A 17335-nucleotide genomic window follows, 5' to 3' on the forward strand; every position below is an offset into this window, starting at 1 on the left:
CAGTTTCAGGCAGTTCTGCTCTACTGAAAACTCAGCTTCGAGCTGTAACTTAGCTGATATATTGTACACTAAAATGTATTGAGCAGCTATGTCTCTAGGGAAAATCTGGAAGAAGCAAAAAGCTCAGTATTTTCTCCATTATAATACTAAAAATAATCCTGTTTGACAGGAATATTCTTAATAGAGAGAAATAGGCCTAATTGGCAATACAGACACAGTACAGGTCCCAGTAAAAAGAAAATGGAGAGATAGTTGAGGTTATTGGGCCAGTTTCAGCTTAGATATTGATAAAGCTGACTTACAGGATCTCAGCGGTGGCAGACAATGTAATACAGTCATTCATCAATGAGCACGTCATTCAGGGCAACTGATGGAGTGTTGAGAGAACTGAATATCTTAAGGGACTGATAATGCAGAGATGCAGAACCTTGATCAGTAAATCATCGCTCATGCTGATACCTAATCCTGTTTTTCCAGTGAATCGCATTGTCCTTGCATGCACTGGAGTGACAGGCTCCACTAAGGATGTGAACAAAACTGAAAATTAAGCTGTCTACTTATCTAAGACCTGGTTCCTCCAGAGGGATCAGTCATGTCGGAATGATACCTAGAAATTTCCTTGGTATTTTAGGTTTTCTTTAAGGTGAAATGCACTAGGAGCTCAGTATGTGCACTGCTCACAGTTGAAGTGACTTACCACCTCCCTATTGACAAACATTAGCTGAAGATCAGATAGAAACCAAGACCTTTTTTTTATACTTCACCTTTGACCATTAAAGCTTAACCGATGGAGATTTTTTTCCCTCCTCAAAATATGGAGCATATGGCTTTAAGTCAGCATTTTGTCATTCTCCTGTCTGCAGGAAATTTGCTAGGTAGCCTCTTACTTGTCATGCGAAGTCCTTCTTGTTTATTTCACCAAGTGTCTGGACAGAGTGTGCATGTGCTGAGGGACTCCAGAATATGGTCTTTAAATAAACAGAAGATTGGTAAAAGTCCAACTTTAATTAAAGGGTGCCTGGCCTTTCTGAGAAGGTATTTTCTTTGCAGCAGTGTTAATTAATCCATTATGTGGCAACATAAAACTAAAACACTGTGCTCACTGATCTCAGATGCCTCTTTAGAATGACTACACCTTCTCAGAATCCTTGTGAAGTAGGTATTACACACACCAGCTTATGTTTGGGCAGTCTGTGGCAAAAAGATGAAATGAACTTCAAAACAAGCAGCTGGCATAGTGATTAGTAATGTGCACATTCTGGTGGAGAGAACTAAGTTGTATCTACTGCTCAGCCTTCCAGGGTTAATTTTTCTTTGGGGAAGGGTTTTCCATTCTAGTTGACTCAAAAGGAAAACAAGTACATTGAACTTGTTTCAGCTTCTCCCTAATCCTCTTAGAAACCTAAACCCTGCACTGAGTTGAATGAAAACTCAGTTGTCAGCACTGAACTATTTAAAAAATATATATATGTATATTATTCTTTATAGAGGGAACTGTTCAGTATCGGGTATTTTTCAGCACATACATACACTGGTGAGGCGGAACATCAGAGCCTGCTACTGTCATCTCCAACAGCAGAAAAGGGTATCAGGCTGAACTAACTAGCTGTTGAATCCTCCTTGTTTTGGATATCCATGCTGATCAAGAAATGATAAGGAAACCTAGGTTTATAATTATCTCGTTTGGAAAAAATCAGTGTGCCATACATCACATAGAATCTATAAAAATCAGTGAAGAAATGTGCAATTCCTTTACATGTCATAACACCATTTTATTAATTGTTTCCTACTGTTTACTGGTTTTTGTTTGTTTCCAGGAAAAAAAAACCTCTTAACTTCCTTTAGTGACTATAGTGCACTTGAACTTCATTTTCAGTTATGTATGCTACCTCTCAGAGTTTTTATTCGCTCCATTAGTTAACAGCTTCTTGACTTGTATTTTGCAATGCAATCACAGGGCTTTTTCAGAAGGAGTCAGCAAAGCAATGCTACATACTCCTGTCCTCGTCAGAAGAACTGTTTGATTGACCGAACCAGTAGAAACCGCTGCCAACACTGTCGATTACAGAAATGCCTTGCTGTGGGGATGTCTCGAGATGGTAAGCTCTGCTAAATCCCAGTTTAAAGGCAAAAAAAAGTAAAACAATACTGTGTATTCACCTGAAATAACAGAGGATTTAAAAGTTACTGTGCATCAAGCTGATTGTTGAGATCAGAGTGGTTTTTATGTTGAATAGTAAGATAAATATATATAAATTAGGGGACATATAAAGCTCCTGTTGGTTGGTTTTCTACTCCTCTGTTGTAGTACGCAGCTAAGTGCTTTGTCTTTGGTCACTTGAAGATGCAGTTTCTATTCTAATGTTAATACTTCCTCTCTGTATTCCTTCCAATTTGTGACATCCTGTAGCTGCAAGTAACATCACTATATTGATAGGGACCGGAACTGTTTTACAATATACACAGAAGTTATGAATAATGGAAAAAATACAAAGAGAAAATAAGTGTTTTTTCAAGCCCATGCTGTGGTTTGCTTTTTTGTCAATGATAGATTTCTGAAGAAAGTGTGTTCCAGTGCTTTAATATTGAGCTCGAAGTTAAGCCTAGTGTAATGATGAAATCCACCTATCAGTGAAATGGAAGCATATATAACTCTTATTAGAACTGGATTTGCAGCTGATATCAGTACACCTTCTCCAAAGACGTAATGAAGTTGCCGTCACTTACCCAATTTGAAGGTTTAATTCAAGTGTTCTTGCCTGTATTTGACAGCAGCGTTGAATGTTGTATGCATACATGTGCATTACTCTACGCACATGAGGCCCGAAGAAGGAGATAAGTTTTCAGGTTACATTTACTTCTTAAATTACATTGTCTTATTTTTTTATTGGGTTTGAAACTAAAAACCTGAAACGGTACTGACTAGTACTATTAATGACTAGTTCCTCAAATATGTTTGCTTTTCTGTAAAAGCATATAAGCTGGTGGCCATCTTCTTAAACTATGAGGCTTTTACAGCTGACACGGGTCCCAGAAATCGTATAATGTATTCTTAGGAGCTCTTAGGAATTATGAATATGCAGCTGGTAGTAATTGAACAGTTCATCTCTCCTCTTTCCTAGGTGGGATTTGAATGCTCAAGAGATGCACAGTCAATACAGTGGATATAAAAGAAAATCTTTTAGGCACAGAAGTGGAAAGCTAATGAATTAAGCTAAATCAGTAACTTCCAACAGTTGTCTTCTGTAGCATGCTAAGTACATGGAAAGCTGCTGTGTTACCTGTAATTGACAGGAATGATTCTTAAGTCTACCCATTTTTGCTGATTTACATTTTATACTGTGCCCTTCAGCGTAGTATTAAAGACCCAAGACAAATAAAATTCACTACTGGAGTAACAGAAATGAAACTTTTTGTTTTTGCATTTCAGCTGTGAAGTTTGGTCGAATGTCAAAAAAGCAGAGGGACAGCCTGTATGCAGAGGTGCAGAAGCATCGAATGCAGCAGCAGCAGCGAGATCATCAGCAGCAGCCAGGAGAGGCAGAACCACTAACACCAACGTACAATATCACCACCAATGGGTTAACAGAGCTACACGACGACCTCAGTAATTACATTGATGGGCATACCCCTGAAGGTAGCAAAGCAGACTCTGCAGTTAGCAGCTTCTACTTAGACATACAACCTTCTCCAGATCAGTCGGGTCTTGATATTAATGGAATCAAACCAGAACCAATATGTGACTACACACCAGCATCGGGCTTCTTCCCTTATTGTTCTTTTACAAATGGGGAGACCTCTCCAACTGTGTCCATGGCAGAATTAGGTAATGAGAGAGAAAAACTTCCATTGTAATTGTCTTGATAGTACCCATTGGATTAAACTGACACATTTAGCCAGGTGATAGCGAGAATGCTGCTTCAAAACAGCTGTGAGCATGTATGGGCATTCTTCTGTGAAGTGCACAATGCCCTAATCAATTGTGCTATGTGGTTGAACACATTACAGAAGTGGACTAAAAGTCACATAAGCTTGTCGTTGAGCAGATCTAGTAGTGTTGCTTTTGTTTTCAATTCATGTAATAGAATGTTCTGAATACTTATTAACAAGATAATCTGTTGTGCTGAGGAAATGGAATATTTCTTTATTTGGAGATATTTTTTTTAACATTTAATCTTTTTTTATTAGCTCAATTCTGTTTGCTAAGAAAAAGTTACATGGACTGTTTTTTTCTGCTCTTTATCTGTACCTGGGAAATGTGGAACCAAACCATCAGTCTAATCAGAGGGCAGTTCACCAGTGGCTGAAGAGAATCTAGCTCCAGACTTGAGAAAAAATTTCAACGTAGCATGTTTTGACAGCTTCCCTAAGATCCGTATAATGACCACATTAATTAGCACATTTTTCTTTAAACCTTTCCCTCAGTGATTATAGGAAGGCTGAATTCCATTACTATGACTTGTTAGCATCCGGGTCTTAAGTTAGGGAGCACTGTGTCAAGTGGTCATAAGCAAACTGAAACAAGATGTAAGAGAAATGGCTTTAAGATTCTAGTATTTATATAAGCAATCAGGAGTTTAAAACATTTATTTTGTATAAATGACCTTTTTTTGCTACATATTTCATTATGAAAACAACCTAAAAATTGAAAGAATTGTCTATTTCAAGATAATTTTGTCTCTTTTGTTGTTGGTTTTAATTATAGGCAAGTATTTGATAAGAAATTCTGCTTGTTTTTGTTTATGTTCTTTTTGAGAATTTTTGCAGAGAGGAAGGGACAAGATTTTTCATGTCCTTATGTTGCAGAATGCATTTCTCTGCAATATTATATGTTGTGACAGCCAAAACATTGCATCTCACTTGAGTTCAAATACCTTCAGTAACAGATGAAGTAAAACCAAAAAGAAAAAAAATAAGAAAGAAAATAAGAAAAAAGCTTACAGCTTTGTCTCAGTGATTGTTAATGTTCTCATGGGAATTACTAAAAGATGAACATTAAAACTACAGAAAAAAAGAAAAGGCTTCTCCTTCTTAGGCCAGGTATTCAGTCTGGAGCACTAGTGTAAGATAAGTTTGTCATATTCCTTACCCTTATTTACACAGTGCTTGCATTTAAACCCTATGGAACGTGATTTGGGTGCCCAGCATTGACATTGCCAAACAACCTCTCAAGAATGTTTGTCTTCTAGACTGAGGTTTCAATTTAGGAAGGTGGGGCTGTTCAATGAAAGTATTTAAGTGTGTGCTTAAATAAGGTCCAGAACTGAGGCTGAGGTTAGTGAATAACATGGTAATATTTCACTTTCTGTATCCTGCAAGGGCACAGGAATAATGCTGTCAGATGCTGACAGTGAAAAAAATAAATGTTTAAGTACACACTGGTAAACAAATATTGCACTGAAATACACCAAAGCTGTATACCCATGTTCATGATCACCAGTCTTACTCAGCTTCCACAAGTAGTGGCACACCACCCACTAGATCAGGGTGCTCAAAACTCCATCCAGCCTGGCCCTGAGCACTTTTAGGGATGGGTCATCCACAGTTTCTTCCTAATATCTAATTTAAACCTATCCTTTTTAGTTTACAGCCATTACCCTTGTCCTGTCACTACACTCCCAGATAAGAGTCCCTTATCTACCCGTTAGCCCCACATCCTTCTCTGCAGGGCTGCTCTCAACTGATGTTTTGGGATTGCCCCCACTCAGATGCAGGATCTTGCACTTGTGGCTTTAAGCTCTCCCTTTCAGTGGTGGTCTAATCTGCAGAAGTACCAACTGCAGAGACAAGTCTACTTGTCGTGTGCTAAAATATGAGACAAGACACATACAGTCAGGGTAGAAAAATGGAAGACTTTTAAGACTGAATACTAATTCATAGCATAATTCTTAGCCCAGGTTTCAAAGCTGGCTTTTTTTTACTAAAAGCAGCAAGACCACTTACTGAATTGACAGCAGTTTGAATGATCCCAGGTTTCACTGAGTTTTGCCTTTATCTCTCAAGCTTTTGATCTTGCAAGCTTTCTTTTGCACCCATCGCTATCTAGGAAGCAAGTTTGTCCCAAATACAGTATTCTTTATTCAAAAATAAATTAAAGTTCACCAAAATATCTTACAAACTAGTGAAAGGATTCTGCTTTGTGTAACTATTAAATTCTCAGAGCTGCGTTGTGAGAGTGTGAGTGAGCTGTGTGTGTGTACAGAGTGCCCTCTAATGGCTGCACTGGGCCCATTAGGAGCTAGGCAAGGTATGTTAAGATCCAGAATTGTTTTGTTTACTGCAGTGTTAGCAGTTTGCGGTGATTTATTTTTAAGGAAAAAAATAAAAATCCAAGGAGATATTAAATTAAAGCGTTTCTTCTAACACCTAAGCTTTCCTGCAGCTCTCAGTTGCAACTGGAATATGTTCATTTTCACATGTCTGAAGCTATAGCTTTGCATTTTTAATGTGTGTAACTTTCTGGTCTTTCTTTTAGAACATCTTGCACAGAATATTTCCAAGTCTCACATGGAAACTTGCCAGTACTTGAGAGAGGAGCTACAGCAGATAACATGGCAGACTTTTCTGCAGGAAGAAATTGAGAACTATCAGAACAAGGTATAAAAGCATGCCAAACTGTGGCATGCTTTTTTAAAGCATGGTATTTCCATAACACACTGCAAAATTCACTTTTTCACTGCTTTCTGTTCACTATCAGGAATGTACATTTTTGTGTGTTTTCAAGACAAAAATTAAACAAAAAACCTGCTAGAATCCAAATGAGTAAGGTGGTTGCAATTTGGTTTGTGATTTTGCATTTATGATTTTAACCATAAATATGGGGAAATGTAAAGCTCTGGAAATATATTTGTCTGTAATTGATAAAATTGGATAAGAAACTGGAGAATTTTTTTTCACTCCAACATGGCATGTTATTTACTGTTGTTACACTGTAATCTCCCTAATCATTCCCACTCCCCGCCTCCCCCCAGCAACAATGACAACAACAAACTAGTTTGAAGCACCAGGTTATAACTGTAGAGTCCTTTACAGCTGACCTGTGAAATACTGATCAATACCAGGACATGCATCAGTCTTACTTTGTTTCCATTCCTATCTGGTAATTGAAAACCTGAATAGGAGCCAGTCAAAAAGCCATTGGCTTGTTTGACACTTTATAATTTTGCATGGTGTATTTTGTTTTGATATTATCAACTCAGAACTCAGATTTCCTGCCTTTGGTGCCTGGTTGTATCCCTGATTCATTCTACAGTTGTCACAGTGTTTCAGTTTCACCTGTAGAACAGCAGCAGAGTGCTGCCATGCCTCCAGTAGGTACTACAAGATTTACTCAGTGCTTGTATTTCCATTATGCCTTCCATCCACGCACTACTGCCAAGTGGCTGCTTTTGGAAAACTATCTTGAGAAGCACTATTAAAGCACACTTCTGAATATTTTTTTTCATTTCCACACAAAAAAAATACTTAACCTTTAAGAATATTTTTTTCCACTTGTTAGGTACTCTCATTCTGAATTATTATTAACATCTGAGAAGAACACTAATTGCATGCCTTCTTTGTTATTAACAAGATGATCTTCATATATGTATACTTTATATGTATCCTTATGAAGACCAGCTTGTTAGATAATTTACATTCAGTACAAAAAAGAGAAGTTGATAGGAAAAATATGATTATGCACTGCTAGCATAAGTTGGTATTTTCTTCTGATGCAGTAAGTAGAATTACCACTGAAATCACCAGCATCATTATACTTAGATTTTTTTGGCTTACGAAATAAAAATACTGCAACCTGGATCTCTCTGCCATCACTGAAGAAGTTTTACATGCTTGCATTTTCACTCATCCTCATGAGGCTGTGTCTTTGAGGTTTTCCTACAAGCAGACTGTAGCCAGGACTGCTGAAGAGCATTGCTCTGCTTAGTTTTTGAGCTAAGTCTTATTTTATGAAAATGAGCTTTCCAAACTTTAATTAGTAACTTTTCAATTTTTCTTCTCTCTCAAACAGCAAAGGGAGGTAATGTGGCAATTATGCGCAGTCAAAATAACAGAAGCTATACAGTATGTAGTGGAATTTGCCAAACGCATTGATGGCTTTATGGAACTGTGTCAAAATGATCAAATTGTGCTTTTAAAAGCAGGTATGTGGGTGAATTTTAAGGTCTACTTCTATTAGTTTTGACTGAGGACAGTGTTACCTATATAGAGTGATTATGTATATATATAAGTATATATATACATATTTTGTACAATGATAATTTAAAATAATACAAGAAAAAAACCTCTGTGTCTTTGTTTGAAGTAATATGCTTTCTTAGTTTCTCTGGATGCAACACGTTCCACCTAGTGGAAGGTGTCCTTGCTCGTGGCAGGGAGGCTGGAACTTGATGATCTTTATGATCTCTTCCACCTCAAACCATTCTAGGATTCTTTGATGAGTTCAAGTCTGCGTATGAAATTTTCATTGTGAACTACAGGAGCAATTAAGTGTGAAAGAATGAAAAAGTTGGATTCAATTTTTTATTTGGCCTATGAATAGTGAATAATATATTTCAAGTTAAAAGTCCAGATTGTTCTATGCAAGATGTTGTAGAAGGAATGCAGTTTACAAATATTGAACGAAGCTGTCAGAGCTTCATGAGTAAAGATCTAAATGAACTGCTTTGACTTCAGAGACTTCATATTCTAATAAAAATATTTATTAGCATTAACTAAGTTACTTTAGCAAAAACTTGTAAAGGAGTTTATGGGAAATAATTTAATTACACTATAAAATCAAATTATTCTTTGTTACTCCACAGAAACATACTGCCCTAGTCAGTCTGTGCTGAAAGCAGAGCACTAGGGAATTTTTATCTCGCTTGTTACAACTGAAGTCTCTCTACTTAAATAGTCAAACATACATTGTTTCTGTTTTAGGGTCTTTAGAGGTTGTGTTCATCAGAATGTGCCGTGCCTTTGACTCCCAGAACAACACAGTCTACTTTGATGGCAAGTATGCTAGCCCAGAGGTTTTCAAGTCCTTAGGTAAGGAAATACCAAGTACTGTATTTTAAAACCACACAAAGAAACAATAAGGTAGAAAAGCATGAGGACAGCTGCCTTGAAAAAAAATAGAGACTATAGTATTCAAATAAAAAAACAGTTGAAAAGTTCAAACTGCTTATTTCGTAAGTAATTGTGCCAGCTCTGTTTGAGGCCAAGCTGATTTCAGGAGTTAGAACACCTTAGCTCCTTGCAGTGCGGGACTATTGGTATTGAAATCCAGCACTTTCCTTACTTAGATCAGGGTAAAGCAGCTTGGAGACACTTGTAAACCACAGAAGCCCAGATGTCTTAACTCATGTAAAGCTTGATGTATCCAGTTGAAAAGGAAGCTTTAAATTTAATTTTAGATATACTGACATTACTGCTCTGAAGTAATAAGCAAAATCCAGTTATTTGCAGGTAAAATACTGAAATACTCTAATTCTTTTTCTTTTTTAATTAAACCATTGTTTACCTTTTTATTTCTTCTTTTCTGCATACTTATGCTAATTTTAAAAGGAAGAATGTAATTGGGTATAGATTTGGGACGTAAGCCATTTTGGAGGGCAGTGAAAAATGACACTAGCAATATGGCAGTGAAGAAAGCCGTACAATTACTGAAGTACTCTCTGCCTTTTCAAAACACCTCAAGATATTAGACTAGAAAGAGTATTAAAGTAGAGTTTCTACTCAGAAACAATTCAGAGAATGCAGTATCAGATATGGGCTTCTATCTGCTATTAGTTCCAATGAAACCTAACTTCCAGCTGCTACCGCGTACACTCAAATTTAAGCTGAGCTGGGGGCTGAGACCTGCAGAGTAGAACCCTATTCCAACAGAGGTTGCAGTCCCTTTCAAAGCAAGGCACAGCTTTTGTGTAATGCATAACAGCATGTGTAACAGCAGCAGTAACCTGACTTACACCTGTGTGAGCAAGAGAATGGATGAAAGGAGGCACAGTTCTTCTTCTGCATGAAAATCTTTCAGACCTTCGCTTCTCCTTTTGCTCCTGCATGTACCTTGTATGCCTCTTCCCCCTCCCTCTTCTGTGTGCTCAGTATTCATGAAATTGGCATTTTTCAAGTATACGTTTCAAACATCCAGTCCACAGTAACATGAGAAAGTTTCGTGGAGAAAGGCAACAAAGCCAAAACAATGTTGAGCTTGAAAATGGCTTGGTTTTCATCTATATTAACGCCAAAAGCACAGAAAAGATGCAGTGCACAAAACCTTCAAGTACTGGTTACCAGGATGTGATAGCTGGGGACTTGTGGGAATGGGATGAAGTTCAAGCATAACTGAGATCTCATCAGTCCTCAAGGGGAAAAGCATTTACCTATTAAGTATTTTACATCCATTTTTCACCTAAATCAGCAACTGTGTAGCTTTGAAGTAATTTTAAACAGTTTGGCATGAGCTGTACCTTCTTTTTGGCAGGTTGTGAAGACTTCATTAGTTTTGTGTTTGAATTTGGAAAAAGTTTATGTTCTATGCACCTGACAGAAGATGAGATAGCTTTGTTTTCTGCATTTGTTTTAATGTCAGCAGGTAAGAGAGAGAGTATTTATTCTAGGTTTCTGTGGCAGAGTTCACTTTAATTTTAATGTATTTTTAAATAGTACTGTTATCATACAGCTTGAAATGTCCACATCTTTTTGGTCCAGTGCCAGCTCAGATCTGTTAAGTAGGGTTGCTGTTTTAGCATGGAACAAATGTACTGAGGTGGTTGCATACCATGGTAGCTTAGGTATCTGTCACCTTTGTGAAACCAGGTACTGGGAATTATGGTGCCAGACATACAAGAGTCAGCCTGGGTCTGCTATAGCCATGAATAAAGTAACTTCATCTCAAACAGATTCACACAGTGCTCCAGGTACTGGGAAGGCTTATTGGGTTGGGTGAAACAAGATATTAGTGCAGAAATTCAGTTTGTGTCTGACATAATACCCAAGGAAAAATACTGTTTTAAACCATCATAGGAATAAATGATGGAGGAATCTGTTAGCAACAGTGAGTTTTACTGCATCATAAATACATTCTCATGCTGTTTGCCATGCTGGAAATATGTTTGCCTTGTCTCTTAGTATTTAAGCCACAGAATTCCTTAGTTCTGCCACAGATGTAGTACCTAATACTTCTTTTCTGTTAGAAGTTTAGGAGCACTTTTTTAATAGCTGAATGTTTGCTTCTGATTTTTCTGTATGCCATTGTAGATCTTAGTAAGAAGATCCACTCCAACTACTTGTTCATTATGTGATCTATGCATTTCTCACTAAAAGGGGCCTAGCTTCATTTTGTAAATATCCTGCATTTTAAAGAACTTATTAGCAAATAATTAATGAATCTTATTCAGATATGCTGCAATCTTCTTATTGAGAGCTTCATAAAAGTAATTTTAAATGCAAGTAGTAAATGTGTTCCAAAAGCTATTAATTTTGAAACTCATTTCCTATGTAAAACTGTTGAAGTGGAAGGAAGGTTGCAAATAGGAAAAATGAATTGGTAACAGATTATTTCCTGATGCACCGTGACTGATGTATGCACTACTAGTGGTGTTAACTTCATTTGTATTTAGATCGTTCATGGCTTCAGGAGAAGGTAAAAATTGAAAAACTCCAACAGAAGATCCAGCTAGCACTTCAGCATGTCCTACAGAAGAACCACCGAGAAGACGGAATTCTAACAAAGGTACAAATCATATTGTGCCAAGTCATGTGACTGTGAAAGCACACTTTCTTATGAATAGTGTAAAAGTTTCTGTGCAGTATTTTTTTAATTTATAAACCAAATGAACAAAAAGAATTCTTTGTTCACAGTCAAGGTACGTAGCTGAAATCATTTGCTAAAAACAGGAAAGGGAGAAAGAATGATGTATTAGGAATATGGCTGATAAAGGTCTGAAAATATTTTTCATGTTGAACTAAATGAAAAACCATCAAGGTTTTTATCCTGTTTCTCTTAATAACACCTCTGCCATGCAGAGCACTGTTTACTACATGTAAGATTAAATCTTATGAAACCTGTGTCTACATGACAACTAGCTTGTGATGGCATGCAATACCCAAACTAGCCTTGTTTCTCAGTACTTCATGAGAAGTTCTGCACAACCCTTTTTCTCAGCAGTTCTTCTAAGTATTGGTGGCTAGGGAAGAGAAAAAAGATACTACATATTATTATGGTAATCTCAAGTCTCTTCAATTAGGTGTTCAAAATGCAGAGGCACTGTAAAGGCACTTCCTTACTGATGTAGTTCCTTTTAAAACTCCACACAGCAGGGAAGCTCATGCTTAGTTTCACAACATGGGATTAATTACTCTTAGACTAACTACAATTAGAAGCAGGACAGTACAGCCCAGTATGAAGATCTGGGCTTTCCAGATTGTCCTCATTTTGTAGCTTGTATAATTATTTTCCAGCATATGCATTGGATTCCTTTGCTAGAAGGAGATTTCTCCCAGGTGCTTTGATACAAATATGTACTCTCTAAGTTCAATGAGCACCCTAGTCGTATTTTTTCAAGGACAGATTGTTCTGATCTGTTTAATGCAATTTCTTCTTTTACCTTTTTTTGGCATAAGTGAAAATAGCTTAATCTATTGTATTGCAAATTCCCTCCATAATATAGTGTATTTAAGGATAATCAAGCACAACTTCTTCCAAGAGAATTACTAAGTTGCATGAGTAAAGATTCAGCTGTGAAATAGTTCCACATCGATCTGGAGCTTGTGATATCACTTGCATAGGTAGGCAAGTGATATATTTTCTTAGACACCTAAAGAAAAAGTTATTTCTCAGATAGCATTAATACATTACCCAGTAGGTTTTTAGGGCTTCTTTATTTCTTGTTTTTGTTTTTAATATACCAAACTTAACCGTTATCACACATCTGATATGTCATTGTTAAAGCAAACAACTGAAGTGTGCTCAAATTGTTTGAGAGAGTTCTAATCCTGAGCTCAAGATTGGGAGGCCTTGTTCCATACGTGACTGTGTGACTTCTGTTCATTTTTTTACAGTTAATATGCAAAGTGTCTACTTTAAGAGCACTGTGTGGACGACATACAGAAAAGCTTATCGCATTTAAAGCAATATACCCAGACATTGTACGACTTCATTTTCCTCCACTTTACAAGGAGCTGTTCACTTCAGAATTTGAGCCAGCAATGCAAATTGATGGGTAAACGTATCACCTAAGCACTTCTAGAATGTCTGAAGTACAAACATTAAAACAAAAGAAAGGAAAAGAATTAAAAAAAAAGAAGAAAAAAAAAAGTAAAGAAAACCAAGACACTTTATATGGCCCTGCACAGACCTAGGGAGCCAACACACTGCACATCTCTTGGCGGTCCGGGTCAGGCGAAGGATGGGAAACAATGAAACAAAGTTGAACTTGTTTTCTCATGCATATGATTTCCATTTTGCCTACAAATATGGACCCTTTTTCTGTCTCAACTTCTCAATCCTTGACCTCTGTTTACACAGACTGAGGGTACTAGTATCAGAAGGTTGCTTTCTCTCGTAGTTCACTGCCCAGACTTCTGACAGAACAATCAATTTGTTGATCAGAACCAGAGAGTCCACCTAGTAATCAGTGACTGGTGTGCATTGCAGAGATTTAAGCATCAGTTTGCACAACTTGCTCATTGTTTCATGAAGGACGATTTTTTTCACCTACCACTGTTTGCCAGTAGACAGAACGGCATGAAAAGGGTCCATAGCAATAGCAACAATAGCATTATAATATATTACAGGGTAAATGGGCATGAAGACTATATATAGCAAAAGAGATATTGTTTATATATTGTTTTAATTAATATAAAATGTAGTTACTGGTATAGCTTTTCTTGTTGAATTGATAAGGCACTTTCATTTTGCACCTTTTTCTTTAAATTAAATGCTAGCGTGTTCATTGTTGTGTTGCATGTGCACCAGAAATTCAAGTTTAACTGAAAAAGGTTTTTGGCAGGTACTGGTACATTGGGAGGTATTTATGCTGCTGTTTTCCATGTTACTTTTAAGGAGAGGCTGGTCATATCCTGAAATGGTTACACAGATTTTAAAAAAAAAAAGAAAAAAGGAAATTTTCTAAATTAAAATTAGATGTTCAACTGTTAATTTAGCAAGTATTTTTCATTTCAAATCTTTCAAATCTGGATGTTTAAAATTGCACACCTAGATTCAGATTTAGGCACAGCAAAAGCCTCATTTTCTAAGGTGCTGAGTTTCTGTGATCAAATTAAGCAATTTCAGATCACTTACAGATAGAATAACGTGTCATCCTTGAAAATCAGGCTAGTAAAGTGTACATCTTCCCACCATAAATCCAGATTTGAAGGTATTTACTCAAGTCTGTATCTGCAGTAAAGTATGTGTGTGACATATATGTGGAAAGCCAATTTTTATACATAATGTTACATACTTTTGTACTCCATATTGTAAACAATGCATTCAAAACTCCAAACTCTATCCTATCAAAATTCATAGGTTTAATTTTGTTTTAGGTGAGATTAGAACCCATGTTCTTCAAACATCCAGCAGTTCTATTTAAAGTAGCTGAATGGAGTGCTGACCATTGCTCTCATCATTTACATACATGCACTTTAAAGTTTAACAGATGAGGAAAGACTAATATAAAGTACGATTCCCTGTAAAGTAACTGTCTCTGAGTAAACTTAGCAAGATTAGAAATTAAACCAAGTTCTGAAGGGAACAGATCCACAGTGAACAATATCGCGAAATAAACTGTGACTGTTTGAGCCCGAGGTTTGTAATTGCTTTGGATGAGATGAGGAAATACAACCAGGAGGCTTGTAGGCCTGTGTGCCTGCAAGATTCTGATGAAATATGTTGCAAGGAAAAGAAAAAAAAGAAGAAAAAAAAAAAAAGAAATGTGCTCCACTGCTTTAATTTCCAAAAGTAATAGATCTCTTACATGTAGTCACTGAGAAGTAACACTGAACTGAAGAACAGAAGCACACTGAAGAGTAACTATTTTAGAGGTAGAATTAGGCTAGTAGTCTAAAACGGGAAGTTTTACTCTATGATTTGGAAATTTTACCTTCGGGATCAAATTGAGCCACAGAACCACAACATCTCTTAAAGTGTTTCATCCTGGTGCTTGGCTCTCATCCATTTATATGGTTCAAAATTGAGGAGATGAACATGGCATCTCTACCCTTCAAAGCAGGTGGCCCTGGAGAATGGCACAGAAACACCTGCACCTCTGTGAGTACCTGGATGGAGGCACGAGTGGGCTTTTGGAAGCCAGCCTCTTGCTGCTCCATCCTGCTGCTCCAAAGAGGCAGCTCACAGCCCTGCACACTGACTGCATTCTCGCTGATAGACCTTTCCTAGAATCATTGTTTACTTTATTGGAGTAGCTGGCATGATACGGTACTTTGATTCCAATATGTGCTCCAATTTTTAAAACAATCTTTTTAACAAACAGATGTTTTCTGAATATGACCAGCCCTAGGTGCTAGTCCTTTAAAGATCAACTAAACTTAATTTCAGTATCAACTAATGAATAATGAGGTAAGATTCATACTTTTTTAGAGAGTAAGGTACAGCTCCTACTTTTGACAATAAGTAGACTACCAGGCAAAATACTTTGGGATTAATTTTCAGTCACATCCTTTACTTATCTATTCCTGATTAATATTACTACTTTAGCAGGCCTGTAGATACCAGTGGTTTTGTTTGGTATCTAATTCAGAGTATTTACACCCATAAGTCATTGACAACACAGAATTTTGGAGTATTTAATAATAAAACACATAACTGTAGAAAGGTTCCACATGGGGCCTTAGTTGAAAGCCTGTTGTATCCAGGATTGGCTTGTGACATGATCTTCCGTTCCAGGCTGTGCAGCACCGACGTGCTGTCATTTTTGTCAAAGGGAGCTCCTGTGGACTACTAGCACCTTTTAAAATCAGGCTGTGTGTACATACCCCAGTAAGTCTGCTTTCCTGAACACAGCTAGCAGCCACTTGGCAAGAGACTATTACTCGTTTCATTTGCTTGGCATAGAGAGGGGAAAAAGGGGATACAGCATGGCAGACATAGTGAAAAGACTGCAGTTGCCTATGAGGCAAAGGGGATGTCAAATAGCCTCAGAGTGGCTGGTCAGAATGGCTGCCATGGAAGAACCTGGTGCAGCAGTGGAAATGCACTCTGCAGAACCTCTGCGACTATGGCCTGGTGTCAGACAATCAACACAATATTTAGTTAAAAAAGCATATTGGGAATATGTGGATATTGACACAAGTATTTTCATGATCTGTCCAGCTGACAACAAACAAAAATGTGAGGACAGCTGAAGACAAAGTAGTACTTTGCTTTTGAATGATTGTACGCTAGAGTCTGCGAAGAGATTTTCATTGGGTTTTCATCTATCCACAGAGATGTTCCTGGGCTTTCTAGAAAAGAGGTAGTACAGTATACTGTCATTTGAACTACCCTAATATACTTCAACATCTCTAACATTGATTGACTTTTAAAAACGATGGGATTAGGAGAAAAGGGAGGCTGTTCTTAAGTTTGGTTGCTCTTTATTAAAGCTTATCTATCTTAGTATGGATACCAAGATCTCTGTGTGTGTATGTGCACCTACCTGTGTGTGAGAGAGAGTACCGTTGTGTGCGCACATGAATATATGTGTGGGTGTGTGTGAGTGGCTGCTTCTAGGCTGGTAAGTGTCAATGGAGAAAAGAAAATGTATTCAAAATACTTAAGTCAAAAATAGAAGGTGAAAAAAGATTTATTCTATACAAAGCCTTGTCTGGACCACTTTAGAGAGACTTCTATTTTTTTAACCCTTCTATAAATATTTGATGGCACTTGAAATATTCCTGCAATAAAATGTGATTTAGTGTAAACATTAAAAAAAAAAAAGATTTTGTAATGTGAAACAATGAAAGAAAGTAATGTAATTTTTCTAAAAAACAGAAAAAAAAACAAATGAACGAACTTTGTATTATTTTCTTGATGGAATTTGTCTATTTGTCTTTGGAAAACTTTTTATTTCATTGAATGTGCCATAGTAGAGGTGTGTGTTTCTTTTTCTTTTTCTTTTTTTTTCATTTTTTACATTGTAGATTTAAGGAATAGCTGTGTTCCGACATTCCAAAATGCAAGATGACATAGCAGTCATGATTAAAAGGTTTGATTAGTAAGCTTCAATCATTGTTGCTTTTTTTGCACATGTTCTTCATTCCTCTACAGTGCAATATGTACATAGAGCACTTGCGGGTGTAACCTTGATCCCTCAGGGAAAAATACATATTTGTACAGGATTTTTTTTTTTTT

At 37.0% G+C, this 17335-nt stretch overlaps 1 protein-coding gene across 1 annotated transcript in view; it reads left to right on the forward strand.

Annotated features, from left to right (window-relative positions):
- The window catches only part of RORA (RAR related orphan receptor A), a 56836-nt gene extending 39915 nt beyond the window's left edge, over positions 1-16921 (forward strand). The window contains exons 3-10 of the mRNA XM_031555217.1: positions 1958-2099; positions 3431-3826; positions 6476-6597; positions 8009-8141; positions 8920-9027; positions 10466-10576; positions 11604-11716; positions 13045-16921. Coding sequence (XP_031411077.1) covers positions 1958-2099; positions 3431-3826; positions 6476-6597; positions 8009-8141; positions 8920-9027; positions 10466-10576; positions 11604-11716; positions 13045-13209 — 1290 coding nt within the window. The 3' untranslated portion in view covers positions 13210-16921. The remainder of the gene's footprint in view (positions 1-1957; positions 2100-3430; positions 3827-6475; positions 6598-8008; positions 8142-8919; positions 9028-10465; positions 10577-11603; positions 11717-13044) is intronic.
- The last annotated feature ends 414 nt before the right edge of the window (positions 16922-17335 follow it).

The sequence above is a fragment of the Meleagris gallopavo genome, chromosome 12, assembly GCF_000146605.3.
Source record: "Meleagris gallopavo isolate NT-WF06-2002-E0010 breed Aviagen turkey brand Nicholas breeding stock chromosome 12, Turkey_5.1, whole genome shotgun sequence".
Taxonomy (NCBI): domain Eukaryota; kingdom Metazoa; phylum Chordata; class Aves; order Galliformes; family Phasianidae; genus Meleagris; species Meleagris gallopavo.